This window comes from Camelus bactrianus, chromosome 10 (assembly GCF_048773025.1).
Source record: "Camelus bactrianus isolate YW-2024 breed Bactrian camel chromosome 10, ASM4877302v1, whole genome shotgun sequence".
Taxonomy (NCBI): domain Eukaryota; kingdom Metazoa; phylum Chordata; class Mammalia; order Artiodactyla; family Camelidae; genus Camelus; species Camelus bactrianus.
In genome coordinates this window covers 58108297-58133062 of record NC_133548.1, presented here as the reverse complement: position 1 = coordinate 58133062, position 24766 = coordinate 58108297, and the positions used below count along the sequence as shown (strand labels likewise).

The 24766-nt window shown below is 38.8% G+C and overlaps 1 protein-coding gene and 1 long non-coding RNA gene across 15 annotated transcripts in view; one reads left to right on the top strand and one right to left on the bottom strand.

The window, feature by feature from the left end:
• Nucleotides 1-15996: 15996 nt before the first annotated feature.
• Nucleotides 15997-23975, bottom strand: LOC123613814 (uncharacterized). 2 transcript variants are annotated; one of them, XR_012509765.1, is made up of 3 exons: nt 23088-23284; nt 17259-17312; nt 15997-16411 (listed from the first exon to the last, which is right to left on the bottom strand). It is a non-coding gene; the product is annotated as an uncharacterized LOC123613814 (long non-coding RNA). The 2 variants fall into 2 exon arrangements; XR_006721253.2 differs by lacking the exons at nt 17259-17312; nt 23088-23284 and adding an exon at nt 23770-23975.
• The window catches only part of PICALM (phosphatidylinositol binding clathrin assembly protein), a 94055-nt gene continuing 92785 nt past the window's right edge, over nt 23497-24766 (top strand). For all 13 annotated transcript variants that reach the window (XM_074372803.1, XM_010973411.3, XM_010973409.3 and 10 more), the window contains exon 1: nt 23497-23776. In XM_074372803.1, the coding sequence (XP_074228904.1) occupies nt 23647-23776 (130 nt within the window). In that variant the 5' untranslated portion in view covers nt 23497-23646. The remainder of the gene's footprint in view (nt 23777-24766) is intronic.

Below are 24766 nucleotides of genomic sequence, written 5' to 3'. Positions count from 1 at the left end.
GGTGTTGTTTCCTAAAGTCTGCTTGTTAGGTATATGTGCTGGTTTTACTTTATTGTAGTTGAAAAACCACAACGCAGTTTAGAAAAGACATGATAGGCAAGAATTGACAAGAAAGAGTTCATGTTAGCATCTTACGAGTAATGAAAAAATAAGATTTTATAGGTGTGGCCATAGGTTTTTGTTTGGCTTTGTTTTTATTTTCCTTTCTGTATGATGGCCTAGGTCTTTGAAATCTTGTATATTTCTTCAGATTTTTATATACTAAAGAAAAATAATAAATCCATGCAAACAGTTAATCTAAAATCTCCTTTTCTTGCTTAAATAGGTTAAGAATCCCAGTAGTTAATGGAATTTTTCATGACTTTTGACCTTGAAGCTGACTTCTCTGAAAGTTGGGCAAAGGCCACGCACCATTAATTTTCTTTGTAGCACTTTTTCATTCATGACTTCCTCAATGTTCCAAGAAATCCTTATAAGTATTAGTGACAGATATTCATGAGAATTTTCTTTCATAAACAGATAGAGCCCTCTTTATTACTCATAGGTCCTTGAGAAATGTGGGTAAGTATTTGTACACCCAGAAGCGGAGGCTTAGTTGACATTAATTCATCTTCACATCATTTTAGCCATAGCTCCCCTGAACTAATTTCTGTGGCTTTTTAGTTTGCAAAGCAGTGTGTGGTGGTGGGACAGACACTGACTTAAGAACTTGGACACAGAGTTTGAATCCTGGTTCTACAACAATCTAACTGTAATTATGAATTTACTTGTTTGCCTTTTCCAACCATCTGGACAGGGATCATGTTTTATTTGCCTTCTAATTCTTACCACCTGGCATATAGTTAGTACTCAGCTAATGTTTGCTTAATAAAGCTTGAATGAATTCCTTATCTCGGGCAGCTCACAGTCTTTCTGAAGTTCAGATTTGTCATTTGAAAGTAGACCGGTTGTTCTCTAGCATTACTTCCAGGTCTGACATTCTGTGATGATATGATCTGTGTATTCTGAAGCCAACTTCCCTAAGCAAGCTCTCTTGTTTGGGGCATTGAGAAATGGCATTGCATTACTTGCTTTGTTATAAGTGGCTTTTTCATCTCTGAGTCATTCTTACTGAAAACAGTTTCAAAGACCCTGCAGAATTCCTGTATATTTAGTGTAGAACAACTTGGAGAATTGCCCATTCAGTATTTACTTTTATAGTTTCAGGCAGAGCTCTCTGCTCCAAAGATATTTCATGTAGCTTCTTAAAGCCATCTTCCATCTCTAAGAATCTGCTACTTACCTGATTAAACTGACTTGACTGCATTTCAGCAAACTTGTTGATCAGCTAACAAGAGTCCAGATGCCAGGGCATCTATCTGTGCACAATTATTCTTTACCCCATTAAAGGAGAGAGAATTTGCATGAAGAATCATAGAAACATAAGGGCTGGAGTCATAACATCAACAATGTAGAAGGTTAGAGTGGGAAGGACCTGAGGTTTGTTGTGAGGGTCTTCAGTGGCTGCCTAAGTGGGCTATAGAGGGGGGAAGTTCCAATTAGACGAGATTCTGAGTTTTCCTCATTCAGCTTCAGCCACCCTTACTAAGAGCAAACCTGCTTCTGTCCACTTTACATGCTGATCTTCTGAATACGTTTATTTAAAAAAATGTTTCTTCTGCTAAATAAAAATTTGATCAATCTAGTCCAACTTGTCATTTACGATAAAGAGGCTCAGGAGGATAAGGGATTTCCTCTTGAGGGAGGTCACTGAAAGATCCAGACTGACTCCCAATTTTCAAAAAAAGATTTTCAGCAGGAGAAATGAAAAGTAGATCTGAAAGTGTAGGCAGAAAAGTCCACAGTGAGAGAATGCTTAACTTTTATAATTTACAAGGCACTAATACATACACATCATTGGATCTTCACAGCAGACTTGTGAGCAAGCAGTACAGGTATTATTAACCCCAATTTACAGATGAGGAAACAGACACTGAGCAAGGTCTGGTGGCATGCACAAAGCCATTAAATGTTAGAGCCTCATCCAGGACTGAAGTCTTACGACCTTGAACCCAGTGCTCTTAGAATTACACCACACCGCAGACTAAAGAAAGACACATGACAAATAGGTGTGTCAACATATCTGAGAAACATGAGTCGGTAGCGGGTAGAGGACTCACACATTCTGGTGTCTGAGAATTTGATTTGGCAACTGTGTGCATTTCCCCAAAGTCATCATATGCTGCCATTGCTCATGGTCTGAATCATGTGCATTGTTACCATTGGGGGAACATCTGAGCAGACTTTTCCATGTGCTATTTTAACAACATTGACTTGCTAATTATGAGGACAAAATTATCTTATTAGATTATAAGGAATGCTACCTTTTGGTTTTGTCAGATTTTTGTTCTTGTTGGTTAAAAATCTTTTGTTATTCCTTATTAGAATATCTTGGCCGATTTTTTTTTTTTTTTTTGAATGGAGGCCCTGGAGATTGAACGCAGGACCTCAGGCGTGCTAAGCATAAGCTCTACCACTGAGCTATATATACCCCACCTCCTTAGCCAAAATGTTTATTGTGCACTTAGATAAGTTTTACTCTGTGTGTTAAAGTCTAATTTTTAATTTCATTTTCTTTTCTCTTCCCAGCCCCTACTTTTATCTCCCTCCCTAATAATTAATAATTCTTCACTATTGAAAATGTGAAATATCTTTTTAAGGATAAAAAGAAAACTTAAATAAATGAATTTATAAACTTACAACATGAGGCTCAATATATAATAATAGACTGAATGATTTTAGAGATTAAATTATAAAAATGAAGAAACATTTGAAAAGAAAAACTAGACTTTTGGGGAGAAACAGCTGTGGGGTTCTTTTCAATGTGATGTATAAACCAGGTTGAAGTTTGTTGTTTTTTTAAAAATTATATTGACATTTTTATTTACCATTTCTGGTTATCTTCATTTCTTCCCGTGGATTATTTTTCCTGTCTTGTTTCATTTTCTTACTCTTTACAGATTTTAAGCCAGGTTGAAGTTTGAGGTTAAAAGTCTCATTTGGCTGGTTTACCTTTCTCAGTACTCTAGGAAAAGGGTCTAAGGCTTTCAAAGGTGTCGAGTTAATGAACTGTGTAAAGAGCAGGGAAATCATTTAACTGATTTCATAGAACAAAACCCAGAATATTTAATTAGGCCATCTTGGAGAATATAAGCATATTATTTGAGAAATTGCTACTATATTCATAAACTAGAGTTAGTTGACAAGTTTCATCTTTTTGAAATTGTTTAGGTATCTTTGGATTCTATGGGCCACATGGACACAGAATAATCATTTGGGGTGGGGAGCAGGAAAAGAAGATGATCATGGAGATAAGGTCAAATCTTCCCTTTGCTCTGCCTAAGAAAGAAGAATACATGATGACTTCTGTAATAGATCCATCTGTCTTGTAGGATTAGGTACAGATGAGAAAGACAGAAAGCCACAAGTAATAATGTCTTAAATGAGATATAAATTCATTTCTTTCTTACATAAATGAAGTCTGGAAGTAAACAGTCCAGGGTTGTTAAGGCAGATCTACAATCATCAAAGACACAGATTCTTTTTACCCTCTTGCTCTGCCACACTTAGCACATGGCTTCCACCTAATGGTTCAGAATCACTGCTGGAGCTTGAGCCACCACAATTTATTTTCAGTCCAAGTGAAGGAGATAGAAATGAAGAAGGCTGCATGATATCCCTTTAAGGAGTCTCCTGGGAAGTTCCAAAGGGCAATTTCTACTAACATCTCACTGATTAGAATTTAGAACACAGACATACCTAACTGCAAGGGAGGCTTTTTTTTTTTTTTTTTGAGTGGTTATAAACCCAGTTTAAATCAAGTTTTCATCACCAAGTAAGGATGGATGAAGGAGTGGTTATTTGGAATTATGTCTGACACACATCTTCTTTTTATATCATCATTTTGATTAGCCAGTTGCATGGGCTTATGCTGCATAAATTTGCTTGAAATCCCCTTATTTTCCCAATCTGGACTAAAGTGTAGTAGTAGAAGAGAGGCAAACTGGTCTAGTAGGAGAGAGGCGAACTCGAGGGTGTTCATTTTTAACTCCTACAACTTGCTAGGAAATGCATCTTAAGACGTTGTTCAGTATTAGATACCAGGCTTGCTCCTTGTGGAACTCCAGGAGAACTGAAGCACAGAATAAAACTCTATAGAATCATCACTATATCCCTAAATATACAAACCTAAATTTTAATATTATTTAAAATGGCAGACTGGCAAATAACCATATTCCAAGCTGGTATGAGCTTGTGTGTACCATGAGATTTTTCTGAGAAAAATATAGCCACATGCAGTTCAAATCTAAATAAGGAAAACATCTCTAAACATCCTGTAATTTGTTTTCTAGCACAGATCATGGGAAGCCAGAAAGAATTTGAATTTTCCCAGTCTTCATTTCAGAAAGATTCATGGCAGAGTCAAGGCCTATATACCCTGGGCTAAAACTGTCAAAACAAGAAATAAGGATATAGAGATGACTGAACTTAAAAAATCATCATTTAATCATATAAAAATCTGTTACATGAAGCGAGGTGGTACTGTTATCTCAATGAATCTATTTTAGACTATCAATTCACAAAATATTATGTTTGTTAATTTCCCTAGCCTGCTTTTGGCTTCAGATTAATCATCACTGGCTTGACAAACATATATTGAGTGCTAGCTGTGCTAAGAGCTGAATAAAACAGCCTCTGCCCTCAAGGAGCTCAGAGTTTGGTGGTTCAAGTTACTTATAATTTTCATCCCTATGAATAGCTGTATGATTTTACTCTGTGAACTTGGAGTTGGGAATTAAGAGACATAGTTGATTCACCAAGAACAAAATGAAAAGAGCACAGACTTAGGACTCAGAAAACATCTGTTTGAAGCTCAGCCCAGTCACTTAACTGCCTGTGCCCTTGAGCAGATTAGTTAACTATTCTTAATTTCAGTTTCTTCTTCTGACAGTTGAGAATAATGCCTACCTCTCAAAATTGTTGTGAGAATTAAATGATATAATGTAAATGCTATGCTTAGCACATAGAAGGCACTTAAAAACTGGTTGCAATTATTATAATAATTATTAATAATTTTGTTATTTATAAGAGTGAATTGGTTCTACATAATATATAGGATATTATATAATAATAAATAATATATCAATTATTAATATATTCATCATTATATAATATTGTATTAATATATAATTATATATATAACTTACTATAATCCATATACTATTCTGAACACATTACTCAATGAGACAGGTATTTTTAAGCATTGCAACCATCCTTCAGGGTAGTTATTGTTATTATTAGCCCCATTTTACAGATGAGAAGACTGAGGCATGGAAAGGATAAGTAACTTGCCAAAGGTTACACAACTAAGTAGCAAAGTTGGCATGTGAACCTAAGCACTATTGAATGAAAAGGCAACTGTGTCTAAATGCTGTGAAGTCCTGTGAATTGTACTGCCACCAAACTTGGAGGTGAATGCCAGCAATTTGGGTATTTAAATAGCAGAAACACCTAGGAATGAGAAAAGACTAACTTTTCAGATCCTTCCTCTCAGCATGAGTGCAAGAGAGTTTTTGCATAGTGCGGTACCACTTTCTAGTGCATTTGAGCATCCATTTTCTTGCTTTTCTTCATGTTTTAATTTGTGTTTCCAGACATACTAATGAATTAGTTTATCATTTGCAATAATTGAACATGATGGCTGAGGGACATTTTGCAACATAAAACAGTTCATATTACTCTTCCATTTGTGTATAGGAAGACTAGACACAATGTACAGGAAGCATGATATCAATTCCTCTTATTGGCCACTGGGTGGTCAATGTGAGAATCAAGAATACTTTTATTCTTATTAAAATATTTAAATAATGCAAATAAACTTTCAAATAGTTTTTTCTCTAGTTTTGATTTAAAAGTTTGATATGCAATAATTACAATTTATTTTTTCCTTTTCAATTTTAAGAGAGATAATTTTGGATTCTCCAGAAAAATCATTTTAAACATATAAAATACTGTAATTATTTCTAGTTTTATTGAGATAATTTGCATATAACATTGTGTAAGTTTAAGGTGTACAGCATAATGTTTTGATACACAGTCATCCCTGGATTGGTTCCAGGATCCCCTTGGATACCAAAATCCATGGATGCTCAAGTCCTTTATATAAATTGGCCCAAGTTTTTATGTATAACCTATGAACATCCTCCATATATTTAAATCATCTATAGATTACATATAATACCTGATACAATCTAAATGCTATGTAAATAGTTGGTGGCATGGGACAAATTCAAGTTTTCCCATTTGAAACTTTCTGAAACTTTTTTTTTCTCAAATATTTTTGATCTATGATTAGTTGAATCTGTGCATGTGTAACCCCCTGATACAGAAGGCCGACTGAATGTATATATTGCAAAATGATTACCACATCCATCACCTCAGAGTTATACTTTTTTTCCCTTGTGATGAAAACTTTTAAGATCTATTCCCTAAGCAACTTGCAAGTATACAATACAGTATTTTTAACTATAGTTGTCATGTTGTACATTATATCCTCAGAACCTAATATTTCTTACAACTGGAAGTTTGTACTTTTTGACCACCTTCATCCAAAATATAGTTTTTCAGTTTTTTATATTTACTTCTACATTTTTTGATGGAAAATATATTCAAAATTTAGACAGTTTAAATACAATTACATTTTGGTTTTTTTTGAATGTTTTTTAGAGCATTAACAATGAGTACAAGTTAAGGCCAAGAAAGAAATAGAAAATATAAAAGTGAAATTCAGAAAAGAAAAAAGAAAATTTGTCAAGGTAGAAGTATATGATGTTCTTTTTCTCTAAAAGTTGGAGAACTTGATACGTAATTTTTAAATATGTTGACATATGATACGTGATACACTGTCTGGTCCCACATCCACAAATGTTAGCGGTGTGCCTTTCAGGCAGAGTCCATATACAGCAAGCTCTTTTTGGCCTAACTGGTATTCTAGCCTGTCTAAAATATTATAATCAGATCAGTAGCCTTACAAATAGATAAGAGTCACAAATTAAGAAACTGGGAAAGCAAATTAACAGCAGAAAAGCACATTTCTGAAATAAGGATAACTTAAAGAGGATTACATAAGGGGTTTAGATGTTTTAAGCACTGTACAGTTTTCTTGGGGAAAATAGTCCATGTGGAAAATCTCTGTACTATGTTCTGAAATAAAGAATGATTTCAGAGACAAAATGATCTTCAAAAAGGAAAAGCATATTAAGTGGGTTTTTCTTGAAGAAGTGTTCCTATTAATTTGATCAATCAACATGAATGTCATAATGCTCATGTAATGTGGCCCAACACGGCTGGCCAACATTGAGGGGAGGGCTTTTACAATTCTATTCTTCTATAAGAATTCTTTTAAACTTCTATTATTACTGTTATTATTATATAATTTTGCCTTCTTGAGTCTTTAAGGTGACTTAAGCAAATTACATATTAAATTAAAATAAACCCACATAGCACAGAGTATGTTGAGTGGTGGCCCCCCAAAATTTTCCTCTAACATGAGAATGTGACCTTAGTTGGAAAAAAAATGTCTTTTCAGATGTAATTATATTAAGGATCTAGACATGAGCTCATCCTTGGTTACCTGAGTAGGCTTTAAATCCAAGTGTCCTTATAAGAGACACTCAAAGAGGAGACACATGGAGAAGAGGAGAAGGCCATGTGAAGATGGGGGCAGAGAGTGAAGTGATGCAACCACAAGCACAGGAACACAAGGAGCCAGAAGTTGAAAGAGGCAAGGAAGCGTTTTCCTCTAGAGGCTTAGGAGGGACTGCAGCCTGGCTCACACCTTGATTTTGGACATCTGGCCTCTGCAAATGTGAGAGAATAAATTCTAAATTGTTTTAAGCCACCACATTTGTGGTAATTTATTACAGCAACCCTAGGAAGCTAATACACAAGGCATAAAGCTATTTTAAAAGCCCCCCTTTTTTCTTGGCTCAGAATATTTTTTTTTTTATTGAGGTATAGTCAGTTCACAATGTTGTGTCAATTTCTGATGCACAGCACAATTCTTAAGTCATACACGAATATAAAAGCCCTGTATTAGTTATCTATTATCCCCAAACTTAGTGGCTTAAGACAATATCTCACACAGTTTCTGTGGGTCAAGAATTTGGGAACGACTTGGCTGGGTCGTTGCAGCTCAGGGTCTCTCATGAGGTTGCTGTCAAGATGTTGGTCAGGGCTTCTGAAGACTTGGCTGTGGGGACAGGATCTGCTTCCAGGAGGGCCCCCTCACAAGGCTGGCAAGTTAATGCAGGCTGGTGGCAGAAGGCTTGAGTTCTTTGCCATGTGGACCTCTCTGTTAGATTGAGTGTTTTCATAACATGGTGACTGACTCCTGCCAGAGTGTGTGAGCGAAGAGAGAGCATAGCGGAGGCTGCAATATTTTTTATGATCAAGCCTGAGAAGTCACACCATCATTTTGTCAATGTTCTATTGGTGACACAGTCCATTCCTGTTCATTGTGGGAAGGAACCATACAAGGGCATAAATACCAGGAGGTGAGGAGCACTGCAGTTCAGCATAGAGGCTGGCTAACAAAGTCCCAAAATTTTCAGTGTATTTAGGAAACCAGAGTATTTCCTGCACAGCCATCTATATTTGAAGCTATAATGCAAAACTACATAAACTACTCTTTGGAGTGAGGGACTGGAGTTGACTACAAGTTATACAAATATCCAGTGCAGTTTACTTTTATATTTTAGGTTGAATTATATGAAACTTGAGATTTTTGTGGGTAAATAATTATCCAATATCAGAAATTTCATGTTTTCAACCTATGACATAAAGGTGAGACTATGAGCTAAGACACCTTAGATTGATTTTTAAGCAGTTAAACATATAAAAACACTTTTCTTTCAAATCATTATTTAACCATAAGTTTAAATGTACTGGAATAAACTACTCTTCAAGCACTCTGGTTATCTGAAATGTTACTGTAGCTTTGAAGTTCCCATAAAGTTTTCAGTCCATGAGCCAAAGGGTCTGTGAGGGCATTGTATCAATGTGACTTTATGAAAAGTAATTTAACATCCTGGGACCAATTTTCCTCATCCCTAAATGAAGGAATTTGACTAGACGACATCTAATCAGACTTTCTGTGCAAAAATTTTTAACATGTCTCTATATGCTGTTTATGAGCCACTACTAGTTCCTTTCTTAAACTCATGGTAAGAAGAATTTCATATTTAATAGAGTCATAGGAAAGTCTTTTACTAAACATGTTTATTCATTAACCTATATCAGTAATAGTCAAACTCAAGGTCTCTCATTTTTTAAGTAGTCCAGAGAGTCTGCCTTCCTCCTTTGTTCTCTAGAAAGCATAGACTGCCCTTCAGTAAATCAATTTTCTTCATTTGACTTGCTATATTTGACAACACTTTTTGGGTTCTCATATTTTTCCTTGTGCCAAGTACTGCATTTTTCATTTCCCACAGAATCAGGACAAACTGTACATCCCCTGCTGTGTCCAGGGCAGATCTGGCTAAATGTCAACTATGTTAATTGGTATAGAGAAAACAGCAGCCCTATTTTTATCTGATTAAAAATCCCCACAAACATTCTCCTCTAAAGTAAAGCTATGTCAGTACAAAGTGATTTAATTACAATATAAAGTTTGGCAGATATATCCCCCTTGTCTTCATTTTACTGTAGCATGCAGAAATGCTGCTGTTTCCTGGAATCTTTCAGTGTCTAAAATTTTAATCCTACTTTTGGAGGTTTAGAACTTGGTACTCAAAACTTTCTGTGGACTGCCAATTGGAATAAAATATTGTTGCTTTAGAGTGATATTTTTAAACAAAACATTTACAGAATAACCTATAGATATTAATTTAAAAGGTAGTTTAAAATATTTTATTATACTTTTAAAAACGCTCCATGTTAAAAATTGCCCCAGGATCAGAAGATTATGTAATACAATTGCTTTAGTTAATTGAGGTGTGGGAGGTGTGGGTGTAAAAGAATAAAAGGTAATGAACTTTGATAAATTTATATGAGCAATAACAAAGTACCAGAGAAAATTTAATTTTATCAGAGAGTGGCTGTGTCTTGAGTGCTCCCTCAAAATTGTATGCTACCTCTTTAATGTTGGAATTCCCCAGGCCTCTGCCTCACTCCGGGGAGCTCACTCCCAGGTTAACTTCACATATTCCATGATTTCACCAGCTACAGTACTTGTGCACTCATATTGTTTGGGTCTGCATCTCCAGCTTACTGGAAGCCACATTAATATCTGTTAGTATATTTTGAGTGTCTCATGAGCAACTCAAAATCCACTGTTCTGGTTTCTGGTCCCAAATGTAAGGAGCTTAGAAGTCACCACTCTGTTATAATAAGTAAAACACCGAACAAACTGAAAAATTAACTCTTTACACATCTGTCAAAGAAGTGAAGTTGCAGAGTAAACTGTCCCCAAAGTTTAGGAGACACACAGGTGAACACAGAGAATTACAATTTGCTGGAGCAGAAACACACAGGCAGAAACGGCCACAGGAACCAGTACCAGGGTAGGGAAACCTAAACTAGAATTGGCAAATTGCTGGAGGCTAAGTGTGGATAAATCTGAGGGTTAAAAACTCCAGGGGAACTCAGGCTTAAGGGAACTCCACTTTTGTGAGTTTTATTTCTAGGAGCTCCTCCAGGCCCTCACAGTGAATACCAGAGAAAATTCCCTTGGCGTTTCCAGCAGGGAGGGGGAAAAGGAACCGTTTTGAAATACACCACAGCATTCTCTTCCTCTTAATAAGGTCTACCCTTAGGAGAAACTGTTTTACCAGAGTCTAACCTGCTGGGGTTTTATCAGAGCCTAACCTACCTGGGGGAAGGGAAATCTACAACTCTGGCTCCCTCTGGCCCTCCTGTCCCACCCAAGGCAGGGAAAACTGAGAAGCATTGGTAAAGTTCACAGTCCATGGCACAGGCTTATGAAAAGCCTGAGACCTAATCATAGGACAAGAGAGTGCCTTTCCTCCCCCGACACCTTACCCCCATACCATGAAAGGCTTATTTACTTGAGTTTCTTTCTCTTAGTACATCATATCTGGATTTCAACAAAATATTACAAGGAATACTAAAAGGTAAAAAATACAGTTTGAAGAGACTGAACAGGCATCAGACTAGAGTCAGATATGGCAGGGATGCTGGAAATACCAGACTGGGAACTACGATTAAACAACTATGATTAAAATGTTAAGGGATCTAATGGAAAAAGTAGACAACATGCAAGAACAGATGGATGATATAAGCAGAGAGGTGGAAATTCTAGGAAGGAATACAAAAGAAATGCTAAAGATCAAAAACACTGTTAACAGAAATGAAGAATGCCTTTGATGGGTCATCAGTAAACTGGAAATGGCTGAGGAAAGTCCATGACTGGCCTCTGAGCTTGAGGATATGATAATAGAAACTTCCAAAACTAAAAAGTAAAGAGAAAAAAGACTAAAAACAACAACTGTGGGACAACTACAAAAGGTGTAACATAAGTATAATGGGAATACCAGAAGGAAAAGAAAGAGATAAAGGAACAGAAGCATTATTTGAAGCATGAATGTCTGAGAATTTCGTCAAATTAATGTCAGACACCAAACTTGAGATCCAGGAAACTCAGAGAACACCAAGTAGGATATAAGCCAAGTAAAAAACAACAAAATGAAAAGCTACACCTAGGCATATCATATTCAAACTTCAGAAATCAAAACTAGGGGGAAAAAATCTTGAAAGAAGCCAGAGAAAAAAGCACCTTACCTATAAAGATAAGAATTCCAGCAGACTTCTCAGAAACAATGTGAGCAAGAAGAGAGTGGAGTGAAATATTTAAAATGTGGAGAGAAAAAAAACCCAACAACAGCCACCTAGCTAATGAAAGAAGACAAGAAAAGAAATAAAAGATATACAGATTGGGGAGGAAGAAATAAAACTGTTTTTGTTTGCAGATGACACAATTATCTGTGTAGAAAATCTGAAAGAATCAACAAAAAAACTCCTGAAGCTAACAAGTGATTATAGAAAGTCTGTGAAATATATGGTCAATAAGCAAAAGTCAGCTACTTTCCTATATTCCAGCAATGAACAAATGGAATTTGAAATTAAAAACACATTATCATTTATAGTCACACTCAGAAAAGTGAAATACTGAGGTACAAATCTAACAAAATACATACATATAATGTCTATATGAGGAAAACCACAGAACTCTAGTGAAAGGTATTTTTTTAAAAACACCTAAATGGAAAGATATTCCATGTTTATGGACAAGAAGACTCAATATTGTCAAGATTTCAGTTTTCTCAACTTAATCTATAGATTCATTGCAATCCCAATCAAAATCCCAGAAAGTTATTTTGTGGGCACTAATAAACTGATTCGAAAGTTATGTGGAGAAGTAAAAGGCCAAGAAGAGCCAACTCAATACTGAAGGGGAAGAACAAAGATGGAGAACTGCCACTACCCAACTTCACAACTTCCTGTAACACTATGGTAATCAAGACAGTGTGTACTTGGCTAAAGAACAGATAAATGGATCAGTGGAACAGAATGGTGAGCCCAGTAATAAACATAGTTAACTGATCTTTGACAAAGGAGCAAAGGCAATATAATGGAGCAAAGATGGTCTTCTGTATAAATGGTGCTAGAATACATCTACGTGCAAAAAAAAAGCAAACAAACAGACAAACAAAAAAATCTACACACAGACCTTACACCCGTCACAAAATTTAACTTGAAGTGGATCTTAGACCTGAATATAAAATGCAGAACTATAAAGCTCCTGGGAGATAAAGTAGGAGAAAACCTAGATGACTTTGGGGACGGCAATGACACTTTAGATACAACGCCAAAGGCATCATCCATGAAAGAAAAAAAAACTGATAAGCTGGAATTAATTAAAATAAAAAACCTTCTGCTCTGCAAAAGACAATGTCACAAGAAAGAAGACAAGAAACAGACTGGGAGAAAATATTTGCAAACGACACATCTGATAAAGGACTTATCTGAAGTATAGAAAAACTCTCAAAACTGAACAATAAGAAAACAAATAACCCACTTAAAAAATGGGCAAAACATTGGAACAGATACCTCATCAAAGAAGATACACAAATGGCAAGTAAGCATATGAAAAGATGCTCAATATCGTATGTCATTAGGGAATTGCAAATTAAAACAAAAATGAGACACTTTTTATAATGTCCAAAATCCAGAACAATAAAAACACTAAATGCTGGTGAGGATGTCGAGTAACAGGAACACTCATTCATTGCTGGTGGGAATGCAAAATGGTATAGCCACTTTAGAAGATGGTATGGCAGTTTCTTACAAAACTAAACATACTAATACCATGTGATCCAGCAATTGTGCTCCTTGGTATTTACCCAAATGAATTGAAAACTTGTGTTTACACAAAAACCTGTACATGGACATTTATAGGGCTTTATTTATAATGAACAAAACTTGGAAGCAACCAAGATGTCCTTCAATAGGTGAATGGAAAAATACACTGTGGTACATCCAGACAATGGGATATTACTCAGCACTAAAAAGAAATGAGCTATCAAGGCGTGAAAAGATATAGAGGAACCTTGAATGCATATTACTAAGTGAAAGAAGCCAATCTGAAAAGGCTACAAACTGTATGATTCCAACTACATGACATTCTGGATAAGGCAAAACTACAGAGACTGTCCAAAGATCTGTGGTTGACAGAGTTTGGGGGAGGTGGGAGGAGGAAGGAATAAATAGGGAGAGCACAAAAATGTTTAGGGCAGTTGAAACTGTACTATATGATCCTACAGTGGTAGATACTTGTTATTGTTATTATACAATTGTCCAAACCCATAGAATGTACACAACCAAGAGTGAATCCTAATGTAAACGTTGGACTTTAGGTGATAATAATGTATCCATATAGGTTCACTGATTGTAACAAATGTACCAATGTGGCTGTAGATAGTGGGGGCAGTTGTGCATGTATGGAAACGGGTATATGGGAATTCTCTGTACTCTCCACTCAATTTTGCTATAAACCTAAAACTGCTCTTTAAATGTAAACGTTATTAATTAAAAAATAAATCGTATCCAAGTTGAATGCATCATTCTCTCCCTGTCACCTTCCCAACTTCCTCTCCCTCCAGGATCCTCCTTTTCAGTGAATGGAATCATGATGTATCCAAATAACCCCCATTAGAAACCTAGGAATCAAACTTTACTTTGCGTCCTCTGTCTATTTCGTATCAAATCCTATACATGTTACCTCCTATCTCTAGAATCTATACCCTTCTTCCTCTCTCTAATGCCACTGCTACAATGTCCTCTACCCACCAGCCAGTTTTCCCTTGAACTGCCATTGGGCTAAGTGTTCTAAACAAGTACAGCTATTTTTATGAGTTTCTTGTTTTCTAATCTTCTATCAGACTTCTGTAAATGAGGTCCAATACTGACCATAAAATGTAAAACTTAGCTGTTTAGAACTTTCTTGATAACTTTTCTCATAACAAGGCTTTAATTAAATTAAAAACCAGGTGCATTACACAGGTAGAGAATGAGGAAAGAGATGGAATAATGGTTTATGGCTCCGGGACATCTTTTAATGTATTAATTGAATTTAAAAAATGAACGGGACACAAAGGTCGGTTAGACTTCCATGACATTCCTGTACTTAGAGCCTTCAATGTGTCCCCATTGCCTTCAGGACAATATCCAGGCTCCTAATCATGGCATACGAGGTTCTTATGACCTGGCCACTGTCTTCCTTCCAACTTCATCTGCCCCTCTCCTGTACTCATCCAGCTATTCAGGTCAAAGTTTTAGGAGTCATCCTTATGTATCTCTTCCCCTTCAGTCACTGTCCTCAGATTTTCTCCCCACCATTTGATCCACCAGCAACTTCTGTTGATTCTACATTAAAAATACATCTAATTCTATCTACTTTTCATTTCCACACTTTCCACTCTAATCCAAATCACTGTCATTGACTGCTTTTCTTGTCTATAGAAGTTCCTTCCTAACTACTTTCTCTGCTTCTGATTTTGCTTTAAATTCTGTTTTCAACACAGCAAGAATGTACATAAAATATACATATCTTGAGATCATGTCATTTTTCTGTTCAAAACATTCAATGACTTCTCATCCACTTAGAATAAAATCCAAATTCCTGCCCAAGCTCTCTGTATTAGTTTCCTACTGCTGCTGTAACAAAATTACCACAAACTCAGTCACTTACACAACAGAAATTTATTCTGTTGTCTTATTTTAGACCTGTAACCTCCAGATTTACTTCTGGAGGTTACAGGTCTAAATCACTCACATGGAGCTAAAACTGAGGTGTCAACAGGGCTGGTTCCTTATAGAGGCTTGAGAGAGAACTCATTTCTTGTTTCTTCCAGCTTCTAGCGATGACTGGCATTCTTTGGCTTGTGGTCACATCACTCCAATCTCTGTTTCTGTTGTCACATAGCCTTCTCCTGCTGACCTCCTGTTTTCCTCTATAAGGACCCTGTGACTATATCAGGCCCACCTGGATAATTCAGAATAGTCTTCCCATCCTTGATTCAATCATATCTGCTACATCATTTTTACCATGTAAGATAACAAAGTCACAGGTTTTGGGAATTAGGACATGGACAGCTTTGAGAGGGAGAGGTGAGATATGATTCAGTCTGCCAAATTCCGTTCAAAAACCAAGAGAAAAACTGTTCATAAAATTCTGGATTGTTAAAAGCTGCTGCTAAGTAAGGGGAAGCATCACAGTAACAGAGTGTCAGTAATGTCTCAAAACAGGGTAGTTAGGGAAAGAGATGTGTAGGGAAAGAGATGCATCATAGGGTGCATTTGTGGTGGATATTAGTAGCCTGGGCAGGGATTGGTTACAATTTGTAAACTAAGTGACCCACTAGACCCTATGAATCTGTGCAGAGTTGCAGTTAAATCGATTTATTTGTGGTCTTATATTGTAACATATGAGCCTAAGCAAGATGGTGTTAAAAACAGTAAGAGCTTAAATGGTTTTGGTTACATATCATGGAATGGTACAGTAGATCATTTCAGTTTTTGCTTCATTTCTCAGTCCCCCTTCTTTTGGTCAATCTTCAGCCCAAGCTAGAAGAAAGACTATTATTTTTCTGGGGACGTGATCAATCCAGATCTGTAATGCTATTTGATAAGCTGCGATTATGTATTGAGTTTTTCATAGTAGTTATATCGACCTCTGTAAGTATCAGCTTTTCTTGTTCTTTTTGTTGGATGATCATTTGTAAGTCATCTAGTGTAGCAGTGGCCGTGCAGCAGGATTTAAGATCTGTATCTCTGAAGATCATGTATCTGGTAACTGCAATGAAGACAGACATTAAGACAAAAAGTATTAGAGTTTGCAGGGCATTTCAAAGCCATATGCTTAGATTTTGAAACCTGAACAACAAAAGCATGTGACATAATCTATATGGGTCTTCCTTACATAATCAAGTTTCTTCTTTCCTTTAATTTGGGTAGGGTTTATTCAGCCTTACCAGTGAATAAAGAATACGGGTCTTGGAAATGCCATGAGTAGAGGGCATTGGTGTCCATCAACTGTCTGAAACCTTGATCCAGAAGAGGGGGAACAAAATAGCTGAGAAGATGCAAAGCCAAGGGGATATGCGTACAAGAAGAACATGGCAACCAATGGGGTCTTGTTCCAGTTGTCTTGACTGGAAATAGCCTACTTCACACAGTCATCAGGTTGTTCCAAAGATCTAGGGCTAGCTGTCTATTCTCATGGGACATCTATGTCTAGATATTATCTAGATTCCTCAGCATGTCTTTTAAAGCCCTTCATATTCTGATTATATCTCTGAGGTCATTTCTTAAGTCTTTGTATCTTCTTCACTTTTTTTGTGTGTGTGGCCACACTGGCCTTACTGTTCCACAAAAAAGCTAATCTTGTTCCTGTCTGAGAGCTATGGTACTCATTGTTCCCTTGATGCAAAATGATCTCCCCAATATTTGCACTGCTGACTCCCCCAATCCACTCAAGTTACATGCCGCCTTCTTGGAAAGGCTTTCCTTTGATATCCAATTTAAAGTAATCTCCTGTCATTCTTGATTCTTTTACCCTGCTTAATTTTTCTTCATAACACTCTTCACTCCCTGCATGTGTTTCATGTTTGTTTGTTATATCCCCACTTGAATATACATACCATTCAAGAAGGCAGAAAACTTTTGTATTTTGTTCACTGATGTGTTTTCAGGATCTAGAATGGAAGAACTAGGTATCATCTTTCTTTGTTCTTATAGTACTCTAGGCATACCTCATCATATTACTTAACACAGTTGACACTTGAACAAGGCAGGAGTTACCCGCCGCCACCCCCACCCTCGCTGCCAGTCAGACCTCTGCATCTGCAGATTCAACCAACTGGGGATCATGTAGCACTGTAGTATTATTTACTGAAAAAAATCCACGTATAAGTGGACTTGTGCATTTGAAGTCCATCTCGTTCAAGGGTCAATTATACATTGTGTTAATATTTTACCTAATCTATGTCTATATCCTGCGACTCTAGTAGAGTGCTTTGTCCATAGTAAATTCTGAGTAAATATTTGCTGAATGATTTTATTCATTGACAACTGTGTGTCAAGCATTGTACTAGTTCTTTACATGCATTATTTTAATCCTGACAAGAAATCTGTAAGATATGTGCTATTATCCCTGCTTTATATATGAGGAAACTGAATAACTTGCCCAGAAGTTTGAACCTTGGTGTGCCTAACTACAAATCTGGTGTTTCCCCCATTGCCTCAAATGAATTAATAAATCTCCTTCATTTTACTGTTACTTACTAGTCAAAATTTAATACCCTAATTTCATCATGAACATTAAAATCCTGATCTTTTAGTTCAGTGTTACATGTTCTGATACACTTTTATTTGATTCAGCCTCTTTAGATTACAGAGAAGAATGGACTCCAGGTATCTTAACAGCTCAGGTATACTATTTTTATTCTGCTTCATAACAGAGAAAGTTTTGATGATGATTCAGAGTCAAAGTTTGATTAGTTTTCCCTTTTAAGAGAAGGGCTGTATTTTACAGCTAGTCTACATGTCATCTTTCAAGGAGTATAAAAGGCCCAAATACATTGTAAGTCATATTGGAATTACAGAATTAATATACTTGAAAGAAAGGAGAATGTGGCAAGAGTGAGTTAAAGGTAGTAAAAGAGCCCCATACATGTGAGAGAACCTGGTGGTCACTCTGATTACTATCTTCTCCACATGCTAAGTGAAGCAGTGTATGTTAAAGGCTATATGGGCTTGGACAAAGTTTTAAGAAGCACATGAAGTATTGTCATGAGAAAGTCAGGCAGTGAGAGCCCAAGCTCTGAAGTCAGACAGGCCTGAGGTCTAACCCTTCCCCACCTAACAGCTGAGCAAATTTAAGCAAGTTACTTAACTTTTTGTAAGCCTCAATTTTTTCATCAGTAAAGTGGAGAGAAAAGAAGGTATTAGGAAGGGCAGCTTATGACTGTGGTAACTACAGCATCAAAATTTTGGAGGCAGAATTTAATAAGACAAGTAAAACCCAGCACAGGTGTTCCTGGTCATGCAGTTCTCTGGAGCAGGATTTCTCTAAGGATTATTTTGGGGCCCCAGGATTCTTCCATTTTGTGGTTTTGACTTCCTCTAGATTCTTTGAAATCTTCATTCAGCTGGTAGGTAAGAAAAGAAAGAGAATGGGAGCATGTGTGGGAGGTTTCAGAGGTTCTGTGGGCCAAAACTTAAATGGTTTTCGCTTCTGTCCACATTCTGTTGGACAGAAGTCAGTCACATGGCCATGACTAATTACAGAGGAGGATGGGAAATACAGTGTGTGTGTTCAGGAGAAAAGGAAGCAGACTTTGGGGGAACACAAAGCTGTCTCTGCTACTTTAGGTCATGATATTGTTTTAGGGTTTGAGTTATGCATGTAATGTGCTTAGCACAGGATAAGTAATCAACACAGTTACATGTAATTGTTGTTATCACAAGGATGTATGCTGAGAGCCTGAATAAGGGTCCCACAGTTGGAAGTGGAGTCCTTGCTTGGAAGTTCTAGCAAAACAGTAAAGCTACATTCAAAGAAAAAGTCCTTACCTTTTTGTAAGTTTATATAAGATTATAATCTTTAACTGACTTGGCAACATCAGGAAGCATAAACATAGAAAGGTGAGGGATGAAGGGGTTGCCAAGGTGTTCAGGTCGGCTTAGCTAACAGAATGTCAAAAGATTATAATTTAGATAGCCGTAATGTCTAAGAAGAGTGGGAATAGGGAACTGGTAGACTCCTTGGATTTGGGAATGCTCTTATGTGAAATAATAAAGGGTAAAAATTCTGGTCAATCCTCTCTTCTGTATTCTTTTTTACCTCATTTTTTACTTTAAAATTACAAACATCATAAGGATTCTTCAGGTGCAGCATATTTTCTTCGCCCCACTTACTTTTCTCCTCTGTTGCCATTTAAAATGGTATAAGCACTCTGAGAGCAGAGGACATGTGTGTCTCACACATTACTATATTTTAGCAACTAGCAATGCCTTAGCATAGAGTATGTAGATAAGAAGTATTTATTAATTGAATTTAATTTATATGGTAGTTGCTTAAGTCTTGGCTAGAGAGTCTAGATAAAATAATGAAAGGATAATGAGTTTTAAAATCTTGTTTCTACCACTTGAGTATCCGTGGGATTCTGCGACTTTTTAAGACTTAATTTTTTTTTTAAGCAATAGAGAAAAATTAGATAAGAATTTAACTTCTAAGACTCTTTTTCTCACCTTGTATTAAGTGGAACAATACGTTTCAGAGTTATAGTAAGGAGAATTAAATGAGAAATTTTATGTAGTGTTCCTAGTACGTAGAAGGCATTCAAAAAACTGTTGTTCCCTCCCTTGGACCTCACACCTCTCTACAGTATACTTTTTAATTTGGGGAGCCTAGGAAATATTGTGTACTATTCAAGATTTTTTTCCTTTCTTCTGTTTTTGGTTCTGTTCATTAGTAATTAAAGCACATACACCTTCAGTTGGTGATCAAAGTTAAAAGCTGAGTAGTTCCCAAAGGACTGACAGGTTCACTGTTAGAATAGTAGGCAGCACCTAGAACAGTGCCTGACACACAGTACTTGTTCAGTGTATATTTTTTGAAAGAGTAAATGAATTGATAAAGTACTGAAACAGGATAATGCTCCAAGTCCATCTGCAGTCCACAATCCATAATTATTGTCCACAATCTGGCAATTATGCCGTAAGTGTAAAAAAATGGCCAGGTTTTATTAAATGAGAGGTTTGGAGTGGTGTTTCCAAATGGATGACTTCAAAATGTCTTCATTCATTCATTTAACCATAATACGACTGTGTGTCTACTGTGCATCAGCCACAATACTAGCAAGAAGATATCTGCCATCCCCCCATGCTAGTGCAAGAAAACAATTAAAATAATTAGATGGCAGAAGGATATACAAGATACCACATGAGTAACAAAAGGAAACTGCTGACTGCCTATGGTATGCAACAGCATGGCACATCCAAGCACGGCCAGTACTGCAATACTGGCTGGAGTGCATATGGGGGACTGGGAAGAGATGAGGCTCACTGAGCAATAGTTAGGTAGTGGCTACTGATCACGAAGGGCCTGTATGCCAGGCTGAGAGTCCAGAACTTTATTCTCTAGAGTAGTGATGAGGGTGCTACGAAAGGGTTTTGATGCAAAGTAAAGATAATCATATTTTGGGTTCAGAAAGACTCCTTCTGGAGTGGAGGGTTGAAGTATGAGAGAAAGAGACATCACTAAATAGTTGTTGGAATAGTCTACATAGGAAAGAGATCATAAAGCCTGGAACTAAGGCAATAGAAGTGGTGTTAGAATATGGTTTTGAGGGATGTAAGGAGATTAGGCTAGATGAGAAATAAGAGTGAAGGAGAGCTAGGAGTGAGTCATGGTTTTTCTGACTTGGACTTCTGGGCAGGTGGTAAGGCCATTAATAGAAGCAAAGAATAAAGAAAAAGATCAGTATGGATTCAGGACGTCAAATGGGCAGACGAGAAGTTCAGTTTTGGCCACAGTGAGTCTGAAGCATCTCTGGGACTTCAGGGAAAGATATTTCTTGAATAGACCAAGAAAAGTGGAAGACACAGAAAACTTAAGCATGTAAGATAGGATATGTTAGTAATTTCTATCCTTAGGACACTTCCTTGTCATCTAAATTTCTTCATATCTTTCAGTTCCCAATTATACATAAATCTCTACAATGATCACTAATTGTTTACATATTTAGAAACTTCTAAAATATACCCTTGAAAAAAAATGCAGTGATATTTCTAATAGAAGCTAGTTTATTAATAAGGTGAACATGTCCACAGTTATTTGACTAAGGTGGTTTGTAAGAACCTCTATGGTAAAAGTAACAGTGAAATACTTTCCTAGAATGTCATTCACAACAGTGCAAAAGATACAAGTTGCCTGCTGTGTGTTTAGGAATTCTTTAACATTTTCCCTGAGGATGAATGATTTAGCCATTGATAGCTAGATGCCATGCTCCTGTTGACCTCAGTGGGGGTTTACCAGTGCAGAGGCTCAGGCCAACTGGTAACTTAGTAAGTGGAACCCATAGAATAAAAGCAGGGATGGCTGACCTGTCTTGACAATTGGGTGACTCTCGCTGCCCAATGAACACGGGGCAGCAAACTGGGCACCACACCACAGATGGATTGCAGATGCACTGAAGGAAGTCATTAAGTTTTGAGAAATTTGGGGCAGGCTTGACAAAGATGAAGCCTGCTGGTTTAAGCACTTTATGTTCTTGGCAAAAGCATGGTGCTGCAGAATTTCACCAGCCACAGTGAAAAAACGCGGGGAAAGAGAACGGGGGGAGACCACAAAATTCACGATGATGCATAAAATGTTAACTATCTATTAGCTTTGCATCTTTTGAGAGTCACCAGATTGAAGCACAGTATTTTGGACTCAGCTGGCAGATGGTGTACACAGACTTTCTGAGTATGTTAGCATTTCATTTGAAACTAGCAAGATTACATAGAACTATCACGGTAATTTAACATTCATGGAGATTTTAAAATTTATCTCTAAACCTGTGCTAAAAGTGAGGCCCTAATAACATTTTAAGACTTTGTTAATAAACCTGTATCATAGAACAGATTCACAGGATATAATAATTCCTCTTAAATGCCCACAGGACAGTGTCAGTGCCTTCTTTCCTTGAAAATCTGGTCTATGCAAGAGAAAAGAGGCCAAAGAGAACAAAGACTAAACCAGGGGAGATGGCAGGTAGTGATGTCTGGATTCTTTGAATGGGACTTCTCTATTTACCGCCTTCTCACTTCCTTCTATGGTCTGGACCTTTAATAATCACAGCAGTCAGCCTTGTAGGGTCAAGCTAATCTCTGTTGACATCACCCTACTACTTCCCTTTTCAAATTCCAGTGAAGCTATGTGTTTCCTGTCCTATTTGACACCCTAGAGAAAGAATACTGGCCCATTGGTGTCTAAATTTAGACTGGCAGCGATGGGTCGAGTTTTCAGAAAAAGAGATAAACAAAAACAGGTGACATCTCCAAGCCTCTCAAGAAAAGGGGGTTAAAACCCAACCCTTCTGGGGTAAGTAAGCCGCGGTTGGTTCAACAGTTCCACAGTAGGGAGAGTGTTCCTGGCAGGCTCCGAGAATGAACCGACAGAAGCATCTTGGTTTTCCTTAAAGCCAGAAAGATGACTTTAGGGGCATCCCTAAACACTTTCCTGATTCCTCTGGGAAAGCCCGGAGAGCTCTGACATCTCCTTCCTCAGTGGGAGCTGTGAGGGCAGCTGTACCTCCTCTTTGTCACGCCGTTGGTTTCAACCACAGGGACTAGGACCCCTTGGGGTGGGACAGCGGAGAAGCCGGACGTCCCTCCCCTCCCGTCCCCAGCCCGTCGGACTCGCCGCCCCTCCCCCACCCCGCCCCCCTTCTGTGACCCCCGCGATCCCAGCCTCGGGCGACCTGTTGGCAGGGAGCGTCACGTGACGCGGCGGGCCGCGCGTTCCCCCCCGGCCCGGGCCTCCTGTTGCGCCCGCCGGGCGGGTTCCATCACGTAACACGCGGGCGCCGCCCCGCTCTTCCCTTGCCGAGCGAGGGAGGGCGGGCGTCGAAGAGGAAAGAGAAGGGAAAAGGGGCGGGAGGAGAAGGAGGGGCGGCACCCGAGTCACGTGACCCGGGGCAGCCCGGAAAGCTCCGAGGAGGAGCCTGGCGCCGCCATTTTCCTGCAGCTGCCTGTCCCTCTTACCCTGCCCGGCTCCAGCTGACCAGGGAAGGGGTGGGCTGAGCTGAGGCGGGGGCCGGGGAGTGCCCGACACCGTGCCTGACCCCGCGGGTGACAAGAGCCGGTTCTTTCCGGGCTGGGTGGCAGCGAGCGGCCCTGAGCCCCGCCCCAGGCCGGCAGGCGGAGAAGGAGCCGGTGGGGGTAGGGGGTGCGGCGGGGGGGGGTGGGGGTCCTCCGGCGCTTGGGGGTACCAGTCCCCGCCGGCTGCCGAGCGGAAGGGGTGGCGGAGGAGCCGCAGCGATGTCCGGCCAGAGCTTGACGGACCGAATCACCGCCGCCCAGCACAGTGTCACCGGCTCCGCCGTATCCAAGACAGTATGCAAGGCCACGACCCACGAGATCATGGGGCCCAAGAAAAAGCACCTGGACTGTGAGTGAAGCCGATCGCGGCCCCCGCGAGCCGAATCCTTCCTCCCCTTCAGCTAGCTCTTCCCTCTCTGCGTCTTATCTGGCACGGCGGGTCCTGTGTTCGTCCGAGCTGTGTTCTTTTTGCTTCCATCACACCTGCCTTCACGGCTTCCGTTCCCTGTCTGAAAATCCCTGACAAGCCACTCCCCTCCAGGCTCCTAGGGGACCCTCGCTGCCCTGCCCGGTGCGCCGCGATACCCCATCACACCCGACCAACTTGCCTCTCCACCTAGCTCCTCACGTCCCGGCCTCTATCTACTGCAGCCTTCTGCTCTTTCATCCCATGCGTCCCGGGCTGCCTAGCCGCCCTCTCCTGAACGTCTCCCCGCTTGCTCCCGGTCTCACCGCCCTATTGTTTCCCCATTAGCGTTCTTCGGGTTTCCGCAAACGCCGGGTTCGGTGGACCGGGATCCCTGTTTCTCCTCTGCCCCTTCCCTTCCCAGGTTTCTCCTCCACCTTTCCTCCCCCGCTTGAGTTACCTTTCTTTGCCTCTGTAGTTTCAGTTAAGTTCCTTCATCTCATATTAAATATCGTACTCAATACCCGACTTTTACCCCAGACTACTTTTTTCGTGGGAGCGAAAGTAAAGCTTTCGTTGGTTTAGGGAAAGCTTTGTGGAACGTTGGGATTTTTAGTCGCCTCTAGTGGAATTTGATTGTATTTCCACGCTTTTGACGGAAGTAAGTTGTGAATGTCAGGCCCCCCGACCCCCGGCTTTTTTTCTCATAGGGATATGGAGAAAGGTTTGCTAATTTTGGTATCAGTTCCTAGAACTGTTAAACCTGGAGGTTTGAATTTAGAAGCTTGAGCGAAGCGTAGACTATTGGAATTCAAAATGGATTAGTCAAACCTACAAATAAAATACATTTAAAAAAACTGGTGAAAAGATATTTGATGATGCTTGAGTTTGGACTCCGTTTTAATTTGTGCTGGTTGTCTTTGGGGGGACTAG